Source organism: Oncorhynchus mykiss, chromosome 12 (assembly GCF_013265735.2).
Source record: "Oncorhynchus mykiss isolate Arlee chromosome 12, USDA_OmykA_1.1, whole genome shotgun sequence".
NCBI lineage: Eukaryota > Metazoa > Chordata > Actinopteri > Salmoniformes > Salmonidae > Oncorhynchus > Oncorhynchus mykiss.
In genome coordinates, this window is record NC_048576.1 from 9,348,013 (window position 1) to 9,365,463 (window position 17,451).

Genomic DNA, 17,451 nt, shown 5'->3' on the forward strand with positions numbered 1-17,451 from the left:
TTCTACTTTCTGTACCGCTATGTTCAGCCAACTGCACAACATTTCTACCGTTAGCTTGTAAAGTAAACATCAGCTAACAGTACATTGGCAAATGAGCCCCTTTTGCTGCTTGACAGGCAGAGCCCACAACGGATGGGAAATGAACCCAAACTACTCACACTTGTCAGATGTAGTTTTTAATTTACATTTTATATCACTAAAATATCCAATAAATGGTGGGCAGTATTGAAATGACAGGATCAGTTTATGTTTGCTGATCATATAAAATCATGCAGTTACTTGCTGAATAACTGATGATGGAGCTACATGTGTGCATGTGTTTTGTTTTGCGTGGAATAATCGGAAATGTGTAGTCCTGGCTATGCTCTTCAAGAGGTGACGACGATATTACAACCAAATAGTTAACATTTACCTAACAATCCCCTGTGAACGGCATGGTTTTAGCACAGCTGGGTTCTCCTTGCCCCGCGAGCAGGCTCTGCAATGTGGTCTCAGAACATTTTGTGTTATTCTGTAGGCAAATTTGAGACACTAATTATAATTTGTATGATATGGTACTAGCTAAAAGAAAAGTAGTAGCTAAATAGCCTTGCTAAGATACTCACCCTTCTTTTGCTTTTGCCCTAAGTGACCTTATATCTTATGTAACCATACCAAACATAACATATCATACTGAGTGTCCTTGGATTTACATGTACTATGTTATGTCTGGTCTATGAGACCAGGCTGGGCAAATCGAACACTCTGCATCTTATTGTTACATTTTAATGGTAATGACCTATAGATTCCAAAGGGTATGTTCAAGAGAGCCAATTAAATGTAACCATACTTTATCAATTATATTTCATCAATGATCATATCATATATAGCATTTGGGATGTCAGCAACAGCTATTGTTTAATTTCAGCCCAGGATTCAACGAAAATTGTGACAATACGCAAAATGCTATCCTCTGAGACCGTTATTAATCATTTCAGTTATTTTAACTGGTTTTCTTGGAAGAAAATAAACATGACAAAAGTTTGACTCGCAAACACTACACACTTCCTCAGTCTATCAAGCGTTCGTCGTGTGTCAAATAAACAGCAGAGAAGTTTAGTGTTCATTGATGCGCAGTTCATATGAAAGTGAGCGCCTGGCGAATTCATAGACATACTCTAAAAGTCAGCGGTGGGAGGGACAGAGGAAATAGTCATCAGTTTGGGATAGCCTATTAACTTGAAGCGAGAGCAGCTGGAAATATCCAATCACTTCAAGTTTCCATTCACTCTTCAACTCTACAATAATTGCTTCGGTTACAGGAATGATACAGGTGTTTGGGACTGAATGCGACTCAGACTTGACCAGGGGAAATGAATGTAAAAGGCAGCGGGAATCTTCTGATGATTCTTCTGATGTTTCTCTTCTTCTCACGAAGTTTGCAGTGGATTTACAGGGAGCAACCGGATGATGCGAACAGGTAGGCTATACCACGCGTCGCGCGCCCTGGGTATTTTTTTGATGGGTTTTGATTTGACATTACGCACGGTGCTGTAGATACAAAGAGAAACATTGTACGGGATACTTGGGTTATATTGTGGTAGGTTGTATATTATTTATCCTGAACGACGTGCATTAATAGCCTAATGTTATTATTTTACAGTGAAGTCTGTTCTGAGAGTAAGATTGCCACAACCAAATATCCTTGCTTGAAACCAACTGGAGAGGTGACAACTTGTTACAGGTAGGCTCATTTAAGTTTCTAATATTCCATTGCAATGTAGAATATGATTATCTCTTGTGAGCTGAGATTACGGTACTAAATTATAATTGCCTTTTTGTGTGTGTGTGGAGGGGGTAAATCAAATAATATAATATATAAGCTAGTTGTTTTGCCGCTGTGATGCTGCATATCACAAACATTCTGTGACCAGACGTTTTAATTGATAATGACCCATAGATTCACTGTTGCTATGGAAGTCATTCCAAAGGATACAGTAGTTTCAAGAGAGCAAATGAAATTGGAACCATAATTTATCAATCATATGTCATCAATGATCCTAGCCTATATAGCATTTGGGAACAAACCTTCAGTGACCAGAGTTGTAAACGGCTTCATGGGATAGCCGATGCTTTTATGAATTGATTAACCATATTGGCTAAAATATTGAATGATACAGCATGTAAGATAGACGTCATTTACCATAAACAGATAAATACACCAAAAGATGTCTAGATATTTTTCGTAGTTTTTCCTATAGCAGAAGTGTAGGTAGTTGAAATAAACCTATAATTTGTCTAATTGCTTTCATGTAATGGTATTGGGCAATGTGTCAATAATGATTGGAAAGTCATTGATGTAATTACATTATAATAGGTCAACACACGGATTAGTTAGATTTACCTTCTAACAAAGCACAGTGCATCCATCTAAAACTGAACCCCTCTGCAACGGGTGTCTGTCCATAACGTGAGAGACTCATTACTCTGCTGCATTTCCTGTCTGGCACTGGCGGGGAATGACACACACGTAACTTCATCATGTTATTTCAGCCCCCTGTTTGTGATGTGGTCTTTAAATGATTACTGTGGTTGATGGTTATTGCTTAGACTCACTGTTGTCTTCATACGTTGTTTATTTAACTAACAAGAGAAAGGCTGGAGGAAAGAAATGTGCCTATGTATCTGAGGCAGCTGGGTGCATTTCAGTCCACCTGCATTGTAACAAGTTACCACATGATAGGCTGCCTATCAGCTCTCTCACTGTGTTGAAATGTGTGTAGGATGTCTCTCCATCGTCATGCCAGGCATTGCTCAAGAGTTTATCGCCAATTTTAGTTGGTATTTCTTCCCTTTCGTAAGAATCTGTCTTTTACATCTTAACTCATGGTTGTGGGCTCTACTAATACGGACCATGGGCTAACTTGACCCTGTCTCTCTATCTGGCATAGGAATGACTGAGGCATGTTTAAACGGAACAAGGGTAGGCACATTTAGCCTGTTTTTTGTGTGTGTAACAGTTGGACTCTTACAGTGATGGTATTTGGATTGAGTGTCTGTTGGAGAAAAAATAAACATTCATTAGGTGCTGCTATGTTTTATTGGCAAATACATCTACCAATAAATGTTATTCTGGAAAAAAGGAGGGTAACGACAGATCTGAAACAGTGTCTGACAACTATAACAGATAGGTGAGACTACTAGGAAGAGCTTGTTTGGACCCTCCACTTTATATCTGTGCTACTTAGTGTATTTAAATATACTTTTGTTTATGACTTTCCTAAATAGATTTGAGAATACAGGAGGTATAGATTTGAGAATACACAAGGTAAAGATTACATTAACTTGATTTATTGCATACACTGGCTAGCCTACAGCTAGCCGTCTTCCGCGGGAGAGCTCTGTCTAGCCTACAGCTAGCTGCTAGCCGTCTTCCGCGGGTGAGCTCTGTCTAGCCTACAGCTAGCTGCTAGCTGTCTTCCGCAGGAGAGCTCTGTCTAGCCTACAGCTAGCTTCTAGCCGTCTTCCGCGGGGGAGCGCTGTCTAGCCTACAGCTAGTTGCTAGCTGTCTTCCGCGGGAGAGCTCCGTCTAGCCTACAGCTAGCTGCTAGCCGTCTTCCGCGGGAGAGCTCTGTCTAGCCTACAGCTAGCTGCTAGCCGTCTTCCGCGGGAGAGCTCTGTCTAGCCTACAGCTAGCTGCTAGCTGTCTTCCGCGGGAGAGCTCTGTCTAGCCTACAGCTAGCTGCTAGCTGTCTTCCGCGGGAGAGCTCTGTCTAGCCTACAGCTAGCTGCTAGCCGTCTTCTGCGGGTGAGCTCTGTCTAGCCTACAGCTAGCTTCTAGCCGTCTTCCGCGGGGGAGCGCTGTCTAGCCTACAGCTAGTTGCTAGCTGTCTTCCGCGGGAGAGCTCCGTCTAGCCTACAGCTAGCTGCTAGCCGTCTTCCGCGGGAGAGCTCTGTCTAGCCTACAGCTAGCTGCTAGCCGTCTTCCGCGGGAGAGCTCTGTCTAGCCTACAGCTAGCTGCTAGCTGTCTTCCGCGGGAGAGCTCTGTCTAGCCTACAGCTAGCTGCTAGCTGTCTTCCGCGGGAGAGCTCTGTCTAGCCTACAGCTAGCTGCTAGCCGTCTTCTGCGGGTGAGCTCTGTCTAGCCTACAGCTAGCTTCTAGCCGTCTTCCGCGGGTGAGCTCTGTCTAGCCTACAGCTAGCTGCTAGCTGTCTTCCGTGGGTGAGCTCTGTCTAGCCTACAGCTAGCTTCTAGCCATCTTCTGCGGGTGAGCTCCGTCTAGCCTACAGCTAGCTTCTAGCCGTCTTCTGCTTGAGAGCTGTGTCTAGCCTACAGCTAGCTTCTAGCCATCTTCCGCGGGAGAGCTCTGTCTGCATACAGATAGGCCCGAGATAGGAGAAACAGAGTGCTTCCAGCCCTGCCACGGTCACACTTAATTGATATGTGGCGTGTGTAATTGTTGATTTGTTGTTCTTCCAAATATTGATGGTGGTCTCAAGCAGTTTGTTGTCCTGCTCGTATCCTCCCTTCTCCTCTTTCTCCTCTCCTAACCTCTCCTATCCTCCCCTCTCCTCTCTTCTCCTCTCCTAACCTCTCCTCTCCTCCCTTCCTAAGCCGAGGCATTCCTGGGTAAATCCGTTAGTTTACTCTAAACGGACTTAAGGCCATAGAATCAGTAACATGCATAAGGATATCTTCTCCAACATTCTTCTCCTGTCCTTGTTCTCGTTATCTACCCCCTTGCAAGTCTGTGGTTATTTTCAACGAGTTTCTCCCCTCCTTCTCTCCACTCATTTTCCTCCCCCTCTTCCTCTCCTCCTGCAACTCTGTGGATAGCTTCAACATGTTTTTCCTCATCCTCTCCCCCTGCAACTTTGCTATCTTTCCCAACATTTTTCTCCTCTCCTCGTCTTCTACCCCCCCCCCCCCCCCCCCCCTGAAACCCTGTGTGTGGATTCTATAATTTCCCCCCAAAATGAATCCTATCCTCCACTGCCTGTCCTCTTGTCTTCTCCAAAATGTTTCTCCTCTTCTCTACTCGCAAGACAGCGATGACCCCTAGAGGCATACGCACTTCATCTGACCTGAACACTAAATCATCTCCACAAAACTATTTTAATGATCTCTTTATAATAAAATGTTACGTTTACAGAAAATGGAGACAAGTGTTTTTATCTGGCTGCTTTTCAAATCAAATCAAATGTGCAAAATACACCTTACAGTGAAATGTTTACTTACTAGCCCCTAACAAACAATGCAGTTTAATAAAAAATAAGAATAATAAATAAAAGTAACAAGTAATTAAAGAGCAACAGTAAAGTAACAATAGCGAGACTATATACAGGGAGGTACCGGTACAGAGTCAGAATGTGCGGGGGCACATAACCTTAGTCGAGGTACTATGTACATGTACAGTCGTGGCTAAAAGTTTTGAAAATGACACAAATATTAATTTTCACAAAGTCTGCTGCCTCAGTTTGTATGATGGCAATTTGCATATACTCCAGAATGTTATGAAGAGTGATCAGATGAATTGCAATGAATGGCAAAGTCCCTCTTTGCCATGCAAATGAACTGAATACCCTCAAAAAACATTTCCACTGCATTTCAGCCCTGCCACAAAAGGACCAGCTGACATCATGTCAGTGATTCTCTCGTTAACACAGGTGTGAGTGTTGACGAGGACAAGGCTGGAGATCACTCTGTCATGCTGATTGAGTTTGAAAAACAGGCTGGAATCTTCAAAAGGAGGGTTGTGCTTGGAATCATTGTTATTCCTCTGTCAACCATGGTTACCTGCAAGGAAACAAGTGCCGTCATCATTGCTTTACACTAAAAGGGCTTCACAGGCAAGGATATTGCTGCCAGTAAGATTGCACATAAATTTGCCATTTATCAGATCATCAAGAACTTCAAGGAGAGCGGTTCAATTGTTGTGAAGAAGGCTTAACGGCGCCCAAGAAAGCCCGGCAAGCGCCAGGACCATCTCCTAAAGTTGATTTAGCTGCGGGATCGGGGCACCACCAGTACAGAGCTTGCTCCGGAATGGCAGCAGGCAGGTGTGACTGCATCTGCATGCACAGTGAGGCGAAGACTTTTGGAGGATGGCCTGGTGTCCAGAAAGGCAGCAAAGAAGCCATTTCTCTCCAGGAAAAACATCAGGGACAGACTGATATTCTGCAAAAGGTACAGGGATTGGACTGCTGAGGACTGGGGTAAACTCTTTTTTTTATGAAACCCTTTCTGATTGTTTTGGGCATCCGGAAAAAAGCTTGTCCGGAGAAGACAAGGTGAGCGCTACCATCAGTCCTGTGAGACCATTGAGACCAATGGTCTCACAGGACTTTTGCCACAAGGCAAAAGTGATAACTAAGTGGCTCGGGGAACAAAACATAGATATTTTGGGTCCATGGCCAGGAAACTCCCCAGACCTTAATCCCATTGAGTACTTGTGGTCAATCTTCAAGAGGCGAGTAGACAAACAAAACCCCACAAATTCTGACAAACTCCATGCATTGATTATGCAAGAATGGGCTGCCATCAATCCGGATGTGGCCCAGAAGTTAATTGACAGCGTGCCAGGGCGGATTGCAGAGGTCTTGAAAAAGAAGGGTCAACACTGCAAATATTGACTCTTTGCATCAACTTCATGTAATTGACAATAAAAGCCTTTGACACTTATGAAATGCTTGTAATTACTCTTCAGTATTCCATAGTAACATCTGACAAAAATATCTAAAGACACTGAAGCAGCAAACTTTGAAAATTAATATTTGTGTCTTTCTCAAAACTTTTGGGCAAGACTGTACAGTTGAAGTTGGAAGTTTACATACACCTTAGCCAAATACATTTAAACTCAGTTTTTCACCATTTCTGACATTTAATCCTTGTAAAAATTCCCTTTCTTTGGTCAGTTAGGATCACCACTTTATTGTAAGAATGTGAAATGTCAGAATAATAGTAGAGAGAATTATTTATTTCAGCTTTTATTTACTTCATCACATTCCCAGTGGGTCAGAAGTTTACATATACTAATTTAGTCAATTAGCCTATGGCTTCTAAAGCCATGACATTATTTTCTGAAATTTTCCAAGCTGTTTAAAGGCACAGTCAACTTAGTGTACGTAACCTTCTGACCCACTGGAATTGTGATACAGTGAAGTAATCTGTCGGTAAACAATTGTTGGAAAAATTACTTGTGTCGTGCACAAAGTAGATGTCCTAACTGACTTGCCAAGACTATAGTTTGTTAATAAGAAATTTGTGTAGTGGTTGAAAAAGGAGACTCCAACCTAAGTGTATGTAAACTTCCGACTTCAACTGTAGGTAGAGTTATTAAGTGACTATGCATAGATGATAACAACAGAGAGTAGCAGCGGAGTATAAGAGGGGGGATGTAAATAGTCTGGGTAGCCATTGGATTAGGCGTTCAGGAGTCTTATGGCTTGGGGGTAGAAGCTGTTTAGAAGCCTTTTGCACCTAGACTTGGCGCTCCTGTACTGCTTGCCGTGCTGTAGCAGAGAGAACAGTGTATGACTAGGGTGGCTGGAGGCTTTGACAATTCTTAGGGCCTTCCTCTGACACCACCTGGTATAGAGGTCCTGGATGGTAGAAAGCTGTCCCCCAGTGATGTACTGGGCCGTACGCCCTAACCTCTGTAGTGCCTTGAGGTCGAGCAGTTGCCATACCAGGCAGTGATGCAACCAGATGGTGCGCTGTAGAACCCTTTGAGGGTCTGCGGACCCATGCCAGATCTTTTCAGTCTCCTGAAGGGGAAAAGGTTTTGTCGTGCCCTCTTTATGACTGCCTTGGTGTCCTTGGACCATGTTAGTTTGTTGGTGATGTGGACACCAAGAAACTTGAAGCTCTCAACCTGCTCCACTACAGCCCCATCGATGAGAATGGGGGCGTGCTCAGTCCTCTTTTTCCTGTCGTCCACAATCATCTCCTTTGTCTTGACCACGTTGAGGGAGAGGTTGTTGTCCTGGCACCACACGGCCAGGTCTCTGACCTCCTCCCTAAAGGCTGCCTCGTCGTTGTCGGTGATCAGGCCTACCACTGTTGTGTCATCGGCAAACTTAATGATGGTGTTGGAGTCGTGCCTGGCCATGCAGTCATTGGTGAACGGAGTACAGGAGGGGACTGAGCATGTGTGTTGAGGATCAGAGTAGCGGATGTGTTGTTACCTACCCTTACCACCTGGGGGCGCCTGTCAGGAAGTCCAGGATCCAGTTGCAGAGGGAGGTGTTTAATCCCAGGGTCCTTATCTTATTGATGAGCTTTGAGGGCACTATGGTGTTGAATTCTGAGCTGTAGTCAATGAATAGCATTCTCGCATAGGTGTTCCTTTTGTCCATGTGGGAAAGGGCAGTGTGGAGTGCAATAGAGATTGCATCATCTGTGGATCTGTTGGGGTGGTACGCAAATTGGAGTGGGTCTAGGGTTTCTGGGATAATGGTGTTTGGATGTGAGCCATGACCAGCCTTTCAAAGCACTTCATGGCTACAGACGTGAGTGCTACGGGTCGGTAGTAATTTTGACAGGTTACCTTAGTGTTCTTGCGCACAGGGACAATAGTGGTCTGCTTAAAACATGTTGGCATTACAGACTCGGACAGGGAGGGGTAAAAAATGTCAGTGAAGTTACTTGCTAGTTGGTCAGCGCATGCTCACAGTAATCCGTTTGGCCCTGCAGCCTTGTGAACATTGACCTTTTTAAAGGTGTTACTCACATTGGCTGCGGAGAGCGTGATCACACAGTCTTCTGGAACAGCTGGTGCTATCATGCATGTTTCAGTGTTATTTGACTCGAAGCGAGCATATAAGTAGTTTAGCTCGTCTAGTAGGCTCGTGTCACTGGGCAGCTCTTGGCTGTGCTTCCATAACTTCTGGTTGGTGTATGTACGTACGGTCACTGTGGGGACGACATCATCGATGCACTTATTGATGAAGCCAATGACTGATGTGGTGTACTTCTCAATGCCATCGGAGGAGTCCCGGAACATATTCCAGTCTGTGCAAAACAGTCCTGTAGCTTAGCATCCGGCGCCATCTTGATGGAGACAAGTGTTTTTCTCTGGAATTCTGTTGTAACACATTGCTGCAGCACCAATGCTAACTTGATGAGGTGTTTTACCCCATCGGCTGTCCTTGACTTGACATATTGTTATCCGCAGGAGTCGTGACTGTCTATCTCCGCCAATGGATTTACAATTGCTTTAGTTTTTAAAGCCTGGTAATGTTCAAACACTTAGCTTACTGCTGAATGTCTGTGAAATGTATCACTTATAATAAGTCTCTGTCAAACAACATGATTTATTTCACCTTGCCAATAGTTATACATTCATTGACAGAATTTATTACTTTAGTACTCCCAGTCTCTCTCTCTCCCAGTCTCTCCCTGCCTCTCTGCCTCTCTCTCTCTCTCTCTCTCTCTCTGCCTCTCTCTCTATCTCTCTCTGCCTCTATCTCTATCTCTCTCTCTGCCTCTCTCTCTCACTCTCTCTCTCTCTCTCTCTCCCAGTCTCTCCCTGCCTCTCTGCCTCTCTCTCTCTCTCTCTCTCTCTCTCTCTCTCGCTCTCTCTCTCAAGTCTGTCTGAGTCTGCTGGACCTCTCCTCTTGTCTTACATAACACTCATGCGTGCTTTTGCATTTTTGAATCGCAATTATATGTGTTAAGTGCCATAAAATAATCCTACTCCCTCTATCAAACACACACTCACTCCAAACATCTGTCAACAAGACAAAGCCCTGAGATTGCTGTTGTCAACTGGCCCATATTGTCATCCCACCCATTACAGCGGTGCAATGAAGGATCTAGCCAGGGAAGGGGACAGAGGATAGAGCAGGAAAGGTCTTGGTTGCTCTTTGCATTTCCTTCGACCAAATGTATTGTCTGTTCTCTTGGCTATGACTGAAAGAATGTTTGAGTCTCGGTTTTACAGTTAAATATTCTGAAATGACACAAGATGTTCAGAAATGTAAAGTCGGAATTAAGGATTGGAGTCTGCAGTAGGGAGAAACAGCGCCACCGGCCGCCCAGCGCCACTGTTGTTATTGTTGTTGTTGCTGAGCTGAGGAGCGTCGTGCAGCATGGTGAAAACAAGGCAGTACATATTAAGCGCTTCTGTCGTGCGTGCAATGATGTTCGGGGGGGGGGGGGGGGGGGGGGCGTTCGTTATTTGCAGTAACTTCTTTGTCATTGTAATATCATAAACAGATGTGGCAATATTACAATTCAATAAAGTGAAATGGCTTTGTCGAAACCTTGTTTCTACACTATTGGTTCTTTGCAATATGTCCTTGTAAGGAGTCTTCATTGTAAATCAGGCGTGCATGTTAAAATGCCATCGAGCTGAGTGTTGTTGATTTCTTCCTAAAACAGCCTTGGAAACCTCTGCGTGTGTGTATTGTAACTATGAGTTAGACAGGAATATTGGGCGATTTACCAGTGATTAATATCCGTCACAGACATCCAGACCAGATGTTTTTTTATTAGTGGAAACCTTGATGTATGTTACTGCTGTCGTCCTATTTGGACCGACCAGTCAGTTGAATTCTCTAGAATTAGTCTACCATTCATGGCAGTCCGTCATGGCGAACAACGGTAAAAGTATGCAGCTCAAAATGTAGCGATTGGGAAACAGGAAGTGTGTGCGCATGTGTTTAATTGTTACCCCATGAGACCCTAAGGCGAAGCAGTGATGAATTTGCTGTATATTTTATTCTATTCTAAACACCATTCTCAAGATGAATGTCTCACAAGAGAGTATTTCTGATTCTAAACTCACACAAGAGTCTAGAAGCGTCTGTAGAGTCTGAAAATGTGAATGGAGGCATGTTTTCATGTATTAATCTCGAACTGTGTGTTGAATTGATAAATTGATAAAGACTGATAAATCATTTCAAGTTTAGTTTTTTTTCTTCTTTCTAATCTGGGGACGGAGCTTCGGTGGAATAAAACTGTATCTAATGAATAAGTAAATAATTGCTTTTACAAGCCAGGGACTAAGCGTAGGAGTATGGAACAAACTCAAAACACTCTTTCCCAAAAGCTCTTAACTTGGAGAGAAACAGGATTTACTAAAATTAGCTACAAGCAGCAGATGGTTCCTGATGAAAATTGTTACAATCAATTCAAGTTCAAAATGATAAATACCTTATTCTAGCCCTTTATACAGTCAATGTTCAGTCCAATATCTTAACATGATGGTTGACGGTTTCCATTCTCACAAACGGCTAATACTGATGTTTATTTTGTTAGCACGTGTTTTAGCATTAGTTGTATGTTTCATTCGTCGTACGTATGGGATACGCGTGGTACACATCGTCCAACAAAATGTTTTACTTACAGGTTTCGGTACACATCGTCCAACAAAATGCTTTACTTACAGGTTTCTTCTGGAAAATGCAACAAAAATAAACGATACAATATAAGAATACGAACATAAAGTAAATGGCTCAATAGAATAGACATTTAAGCATCAGTGTAATGCAGGAACGCATCATTTGTAGTCCAATATTTACACATGTATTGGGGAAGAGTGGAATGGGGGCCGTGTATAAATTGAGCCGTATAATAAGTCTGGTAGCAGCAGTTGTGATGTGTGTGTAGCATGACTGTATATTGCACAGTGGCCGTGAAAAGTATTGGCCCCCTTTTCCAATGTTCTACATTTTATGCCACCTATTAGGTGTGTCACGACTCCGACCGAAGGTGGCTCCCCTTCCCGTTCGGGTGGCGCTCGGCGGTCGTCGTCGCCGGCCTACTAGCTGCCGCTGATTCTTTCCTCCCCCTCCTTATGTGTTTATTGGTTACACCTGTTTTGAGTTGGTTGTAATTATTTTAGGCTTTATTAGTCAGCCGGCCCGCCCGGTTCTTTGTGCGGGATTAATTATTGTAACCTTTGTGTTTGGTGTAGACCAACGTGTTGGTTTATGTTAGTGGAGTTTGATGGACAGTTTTCGTCCCCCGTGTCTCGGGCATTTGTTTTGAGCACCCAGTGTTTCGTGGGGGGGGGCGTTGTTCACTGTGTGTGCATTAAAAGAGCACTATATTGAACTCTCTGTTTCTCTGCGCCTGACTTCCCACTCACGACACCCAGAGCGTTACAAGCTGCAACAACTCCAACCAAACAGTTCCTGTAGTTGTTGATCTCACATCGCTGTGGAGGAATTTTGGCCCTCTCTTCCATGCAGAACTGCTGTAACTCTGTAAAACCCACAAAATACAGTTTGCCCGGCGTTAAGGAGGTGAACAGCTCATGGCTAGGGTGTGGGGTCCTTGATTATGCTGCATACCTTTCTCAGGCACCGTTTTCAGTAGATGTCCTTGATGGGTGTGAGCAAGATCCCAGTGATGTACTGGGCCGTTTTCACCACCCGCTGGAGGACCTTGCGGTCGTGGATGGAGCAATTCCTGTACCAGGCCATAATGCCTGGGCGGCATGCCAAGTTTCTTCATCCGCGTTGGGAAGTAAAGACGCTGTTGGACCCTCTTGACAAGAGTGGTGGTGTTGTTGGTCCATGTCAAGTCCTCAGTGATGTGGACGTGGAGGAACTTAAAACTCGTGACTCTCTACTGCAGTCTCGTTGATGTGGATCGGGTCATATTCCCTCCTCTGCTTCCTGAAGTCAACAATCAACTCCTTTTGTTTTGTTGATGTTGAGAGGTTATTGGCATGACACCACAATGCCAGTTCACTTACCTCCTCCCTATAGACTTGAACATCATCTATGAACATTTGAACATTTTGGCCATGTTCTGTTATAATCTCCACCCGGCACCCCTCATAGCCTGGTTCCTCTCTAGGTTTCTTCCTAGGTTCTGGCCTTTCTAGGGAGTTCCTATCCACCATGCTTCTACACCTGCATTGCTTGCTGTTTGGGGTTTTAGGCTGGGTTTCTGTACAGCACTTTGTGACATCAGCTGATGTAGGGCTTTATAAATAAATTTGATTGACTTGTTATTTCAGGCCTACAACCGTGGTGTCGTCAGCAAATTTGATGGGTGAACAGAGAATACAGCAGATGACTGAGGATGAACCCATGGGGCGCCCCAGTGTGGAGGTGGTGTTGTTGCCAATCCTCACAGCATGTGGTCTGCCTGTCAGGAAGTCCAGGATCCAGTTGCATAGGGTGGTGTCCAGTCCCAGGGCTCTGAGCTTGGTGATGACCTTGGAGGGAACAATAGTGTTGAATGCTGAACTGTAGTCAATGAACATCATTCTCACATAGGTGTTCCTCTTGTCCAGATGTGTTACGGCCGTGTGAAAAGCGATGGAAATGGCATCTTCTGTGTTTCTGTAGGAGCGGTAGGGGAATTGGAATGGGTCCAGTGTGCTGGCATGTTGGCCTTAATGTGGGCCATGACCAGCCTCTCAAAGCGCTTTATGATGACCGAGGTGAGGGCGACGGGGCGATAATCATTTGGGCATGTCACTTTGTTTGTTTTGGGCACTGGGATGATGGTGGTCTCCTTAAAGCAGGTGGGAACTGCAGCCTGGGACAGGGACACAATCTTAGAAAAAAGGGTTCTGCAGCTCTCCCTAAAGGAGAACCCTTTGAAGTACCCTTTTTGGATCCAGGTAGAACTCTATTGGGTTCCATGTAAAACAAAATAGTTCTACCTGGAACCAAAAAGGGTTCTCCTATGGGGACAGCCGAATAACCTTTTTTTCTAAGAGTGCAGGTTGAAGATTTCAGAGAAGATGACCACCAACTGGTCAGCACACACTCTGAGGAGAGTATTCACTCTTTTGAGAGTTTTCCCCACATCAGCCTTGAAGAGCGAAAGCACCTGGTCGTCTGGAGCAGCGAGAGTCTTCCTGGATGGCTCGGGAATTGTCTGCCTCAAACCATGCGTAGAATGTGTTAAGCTCATCTGGGAGGAAGGCGTTGGTGGGCACCACACAGCTGGATTTGCTTTTGTCATCCGTGATAGTCTGTAGTCCTGACCACATGCGTCGCCCGTCTGAGTTGTCGAACATCAAGTTGGATTCTGTATTGTCTTTTTGCGTCCCTAATGGATTTACGGAGCTCGTACCTGCTTGTCTTGTACATGCCGCACTTCACCCAGTCATCAGAGTTCGTTCTGCTGACATTGAATGCTGCAGTACGGGTTCTCATCATGGTACGAATATCTCCGTTCATCCAGGGTTTTTGGTTGGGAAATGGGTCAACACATTTCATCAACACACTTCCTAATGAAGCTGTCGATGTATATACAGTTGAAGTCGGAAGTTTACATACACTTAGGTTGGAGTCATTAAAACTCATTTTTCAACCACTCCACAAATTTCTTGTTAACAAACTATAGTTTTGGCAAGTCAGTTAGGACATCTACTTTGTTCATGACACAAATAATTTTTACAACAATTGTTTACAGACAGATTATTTCACTTATAATAAGTAAGTATCATATGTATCAATATTTCACTTATAATTCACTACAATTCCAGTGGGTCAGAAGTTTACAAACACTAAGTTGAATGTGCCTCTAAACAGCTTGAAAAATTCCAGAAAATGATGTCATGGCTTTAGAAGCTTCTGATAGTCTAATTGACATAATTTGAGTCAATTGGAGGTGTACCTGTGGATGTATTTCAAGGTCTACCTTCAAACTAAATGCTTCTTTGCTTGACATCATGGGAAAATTGTAGACCTCCACAAGTCTGGTTCATCCTTGGGAGCAATTTCCAAACGCCTGAAGGTACCACGTTCATCTGTACAAATAATAGTACGCAAGTATAAACACCATGGGACCACGCAGCCGTCATAACGCTCAGGAAGGAGACGCGTTCTCTCTCCTAGAGATGAACGTACTTTTGTGCGAAAAGTGCAAATCAATCCCAGAACAACAGCAAAGGACCGTGTGAAGATGCTGGAGGAAACAGGTACAAATCTATATCCACAGTAAAACGAGTCCTATATCGACATAACCTGAAAGGCCGCTCAGCCAGGAAGAAGCGACTGCTCCAAAACTGCCATAAAAAAGCCAGACTACGGTTTGCAACTGCACATGGGGACAAATATCGTACTTTTTAGAGAAATGTCCTATGGTCTGTTTGACCATCGCTATGTTTGGAGGAAAAAGGGGGATGCTTGCAAGCCGAGGAACACCATCCCAACCGTGAAGCACGGGGGTGGCAGCATCATGTTGTGGGGGTGTTTTGCTGCAGTAGGGACTGGTGCACTTCACAAAATAGACGGCATCATGGGGGAGGAAAATTATGTGGATGTATTGAAGCAGCATCTCAAGACAGTCAGGAAGATAAAGCTTGGTCGCAAATGGGTCTTCCAAATGGACAATGACCCCAAGCATACTTCCAAAGTTATGGCAAAATGGCTTAAGGACAACAAAGTCAAGGTATTGGAGTGGCCATCACAAAGCCCTGACCTCAATCCTATAGAAAATGTGTGGGCAGAACTGAAAAAGCATGTGCAAGCAAGGAGGCCTACACACCTGACTCAGTTACACCAGCTCTGTCAGGAGGAATGGGCCAAAATTCACCCAATTTATTGTGGGAAGCTTGCGGAAGGCTACCCAAAACGTTTGACCCAAGTTAAACAATTTAAAGGCAATGCTACCAAAAACTAATTGAGTGTGTGTAAACTTTTGACCCACTGGGAATGTGATGAAAGAAATGAAAGCTGAAATAAATCATTCTTTCTACTATTATTCTGACATTTCACATTCTTAAAATGAAGTGGTGATCCTAACTGACCTAAGACAGGGACATTTTACTAGGATTAAATGTCAGGAATTGTGAAAAACTGACTTCATTAAATGTATTTGGCTAAGGTATATGTAAACTTCCAATTTCAACTGTACCTTAATGTACATGGATGAGTCCTGGGTGGATTAATCTTTGAACATATTCCAATCAGGATTCTCAAAACAACCCTGCAGGAATGAGTCTGCCTCCTCTGTCCAGTGCCTCACTTGTCTCTGTGTTGGTGACTCCCTCTTGAGTTGCTGCTTGTAGATGTGGGAGTAGGAACAGAGAGACGTGAACTGATTGGCCGACGTGGGGGAAGTGGGATGGCTTTTTACGGGTCACGAATGTTTGTCTATATACATGTTCAAGCACGCTGGATCCTCTTGTAAGGGAGGATACATGTCGGTGATATTTTTGGAAAAATGTGTTTTAGACAGGCTTGGTTAAAGTCATCTGTGACAATAAAGACTGCTTCTGGGTGAGAGGATTCTTGCTGGCTAATGATCTTGTACAGTTTGCTAAAGTGCCTTGGTGTGGCGGAATGTACACAGCTGTGATGATAATAACACACACAAATTCCCTTGGCATATGGTGAGGTCGGTATTTTAGCATCAGAATGTCCAGGTCGGGTGAACAGGAGCTTGCAATGTTTTCAACTTCGGTACACCAGGAATTGTTTATGAGGAAACATACCCCTCCCCCTAACTCTTACCAGAAGCTACCGTTCGATCCATCCGAATATGGATTTAAAAACAAAGACACATCATTCCCTGATCTCCCTCTACGATTGAAGGTTTGATCTGAGGTCACAAAGGTTATTTTCCAGTGATTGGACGTTAGCCATCAGGATACTAGGAAGAGGAGCTAATGTTGGTGTTCCTCCATACAACCCTTCCAGTAATGCCACGAAACGGAAATACTGCTGTGAGTTTAAGCTTGTACATCTCTCCTCATTCACAAAACATGACATAGTTCATTAGCAGGGCCCAAATGCTGACACACCCATAACGCTGGAGACACCCTGGGAGAGTGGGGGTCATGGCCAGGGTCTGCCATTATCAACGGCGACCCTGGAGCAATTCGGGTTAGGTGCCTTGACAGATTTGAGCCCATCCTCCCTATTGTTAATGCCTTGTATGGTTCCTTCTATGCAAAGTCATAGGACTAAAGTCATAAGGCCATAAGACTTTACCAAGTTAGTTAGTTTTAGTTTGTCTTTGATGCTGTTGAATGAAGGAAATTATCCCACAGGTCACATTTTAGCCCTGTTGGTTATACGACTGGAGAACGTAGAAACAGTTATCACAGTTGTTATTTGTAACACACTTGTCGTCATGGATACTGCAAGCGTTTAATGAGATACTTGTCAGATTCATCATCGCGAGTCAGTATCTTGGTGTAGCCTATATATCCCACACCGTAACGTATGTTGTATGTATCTCACACGTCTTTAGTGTCAGACGTCTTTAGTGTCACCAATGTGTAAAACTCTCCAAGTCTCTATCTACTGTAGTAGATCATGTCTACAACAACTGTACCATTGATAGATGAAACGTCTCACCTAACACTGTAATCGCTGTAGCATATGAAGTAAACATTAAAACCTTGAAGCCTTTCTCCTGGATCAGATATGTAGATAGAAACACTGGACAGGGTGTAAATATGAAGCCATTCTCCTGGATCAGATATGTAGATAGAAACACGGGACAGGGTGTAAATGAAACACGGGACAGGGTGTAAATATGAAAACTTT

General features: G+C 43.9%; 1 protein-coding gene across 2 annotated transcripts in view; it reads left to right on the forward strand.

Annotated features, from left to right (window-relative positions):
• The first annotated feature begins 1,166 nt into the window (after positions 1 to 1,166).
• Positions 1,167 to 17,451, forward strand: part of ccbe1 (collagen and calcium binding EGF domains 1) — a 110,713-nt gene continuing 94,428 nt past the window's right edge. Inside the window, exons 1-2 of one of the 2 annotated variants that reach the window (XM_021622600.2) lie at positions 1,167 to 1,459; positions 1,643 to 1,723. In XM_021622600.2, coding sequence (XP_021478275.2) covers positions 1,353 to 1,459; positions 1,643 to 1,723 — 188 coding nt within the window. In that variant the 5' untranslated portion in view covers positions 1,167 to 1,352. The remainder of the gene's footprint in view (positions 1,460 to 1,642; positions 1,724 to 17,451) is intronic. The other variant, XM_021622599.2, reaches the window with a different exon arrangement.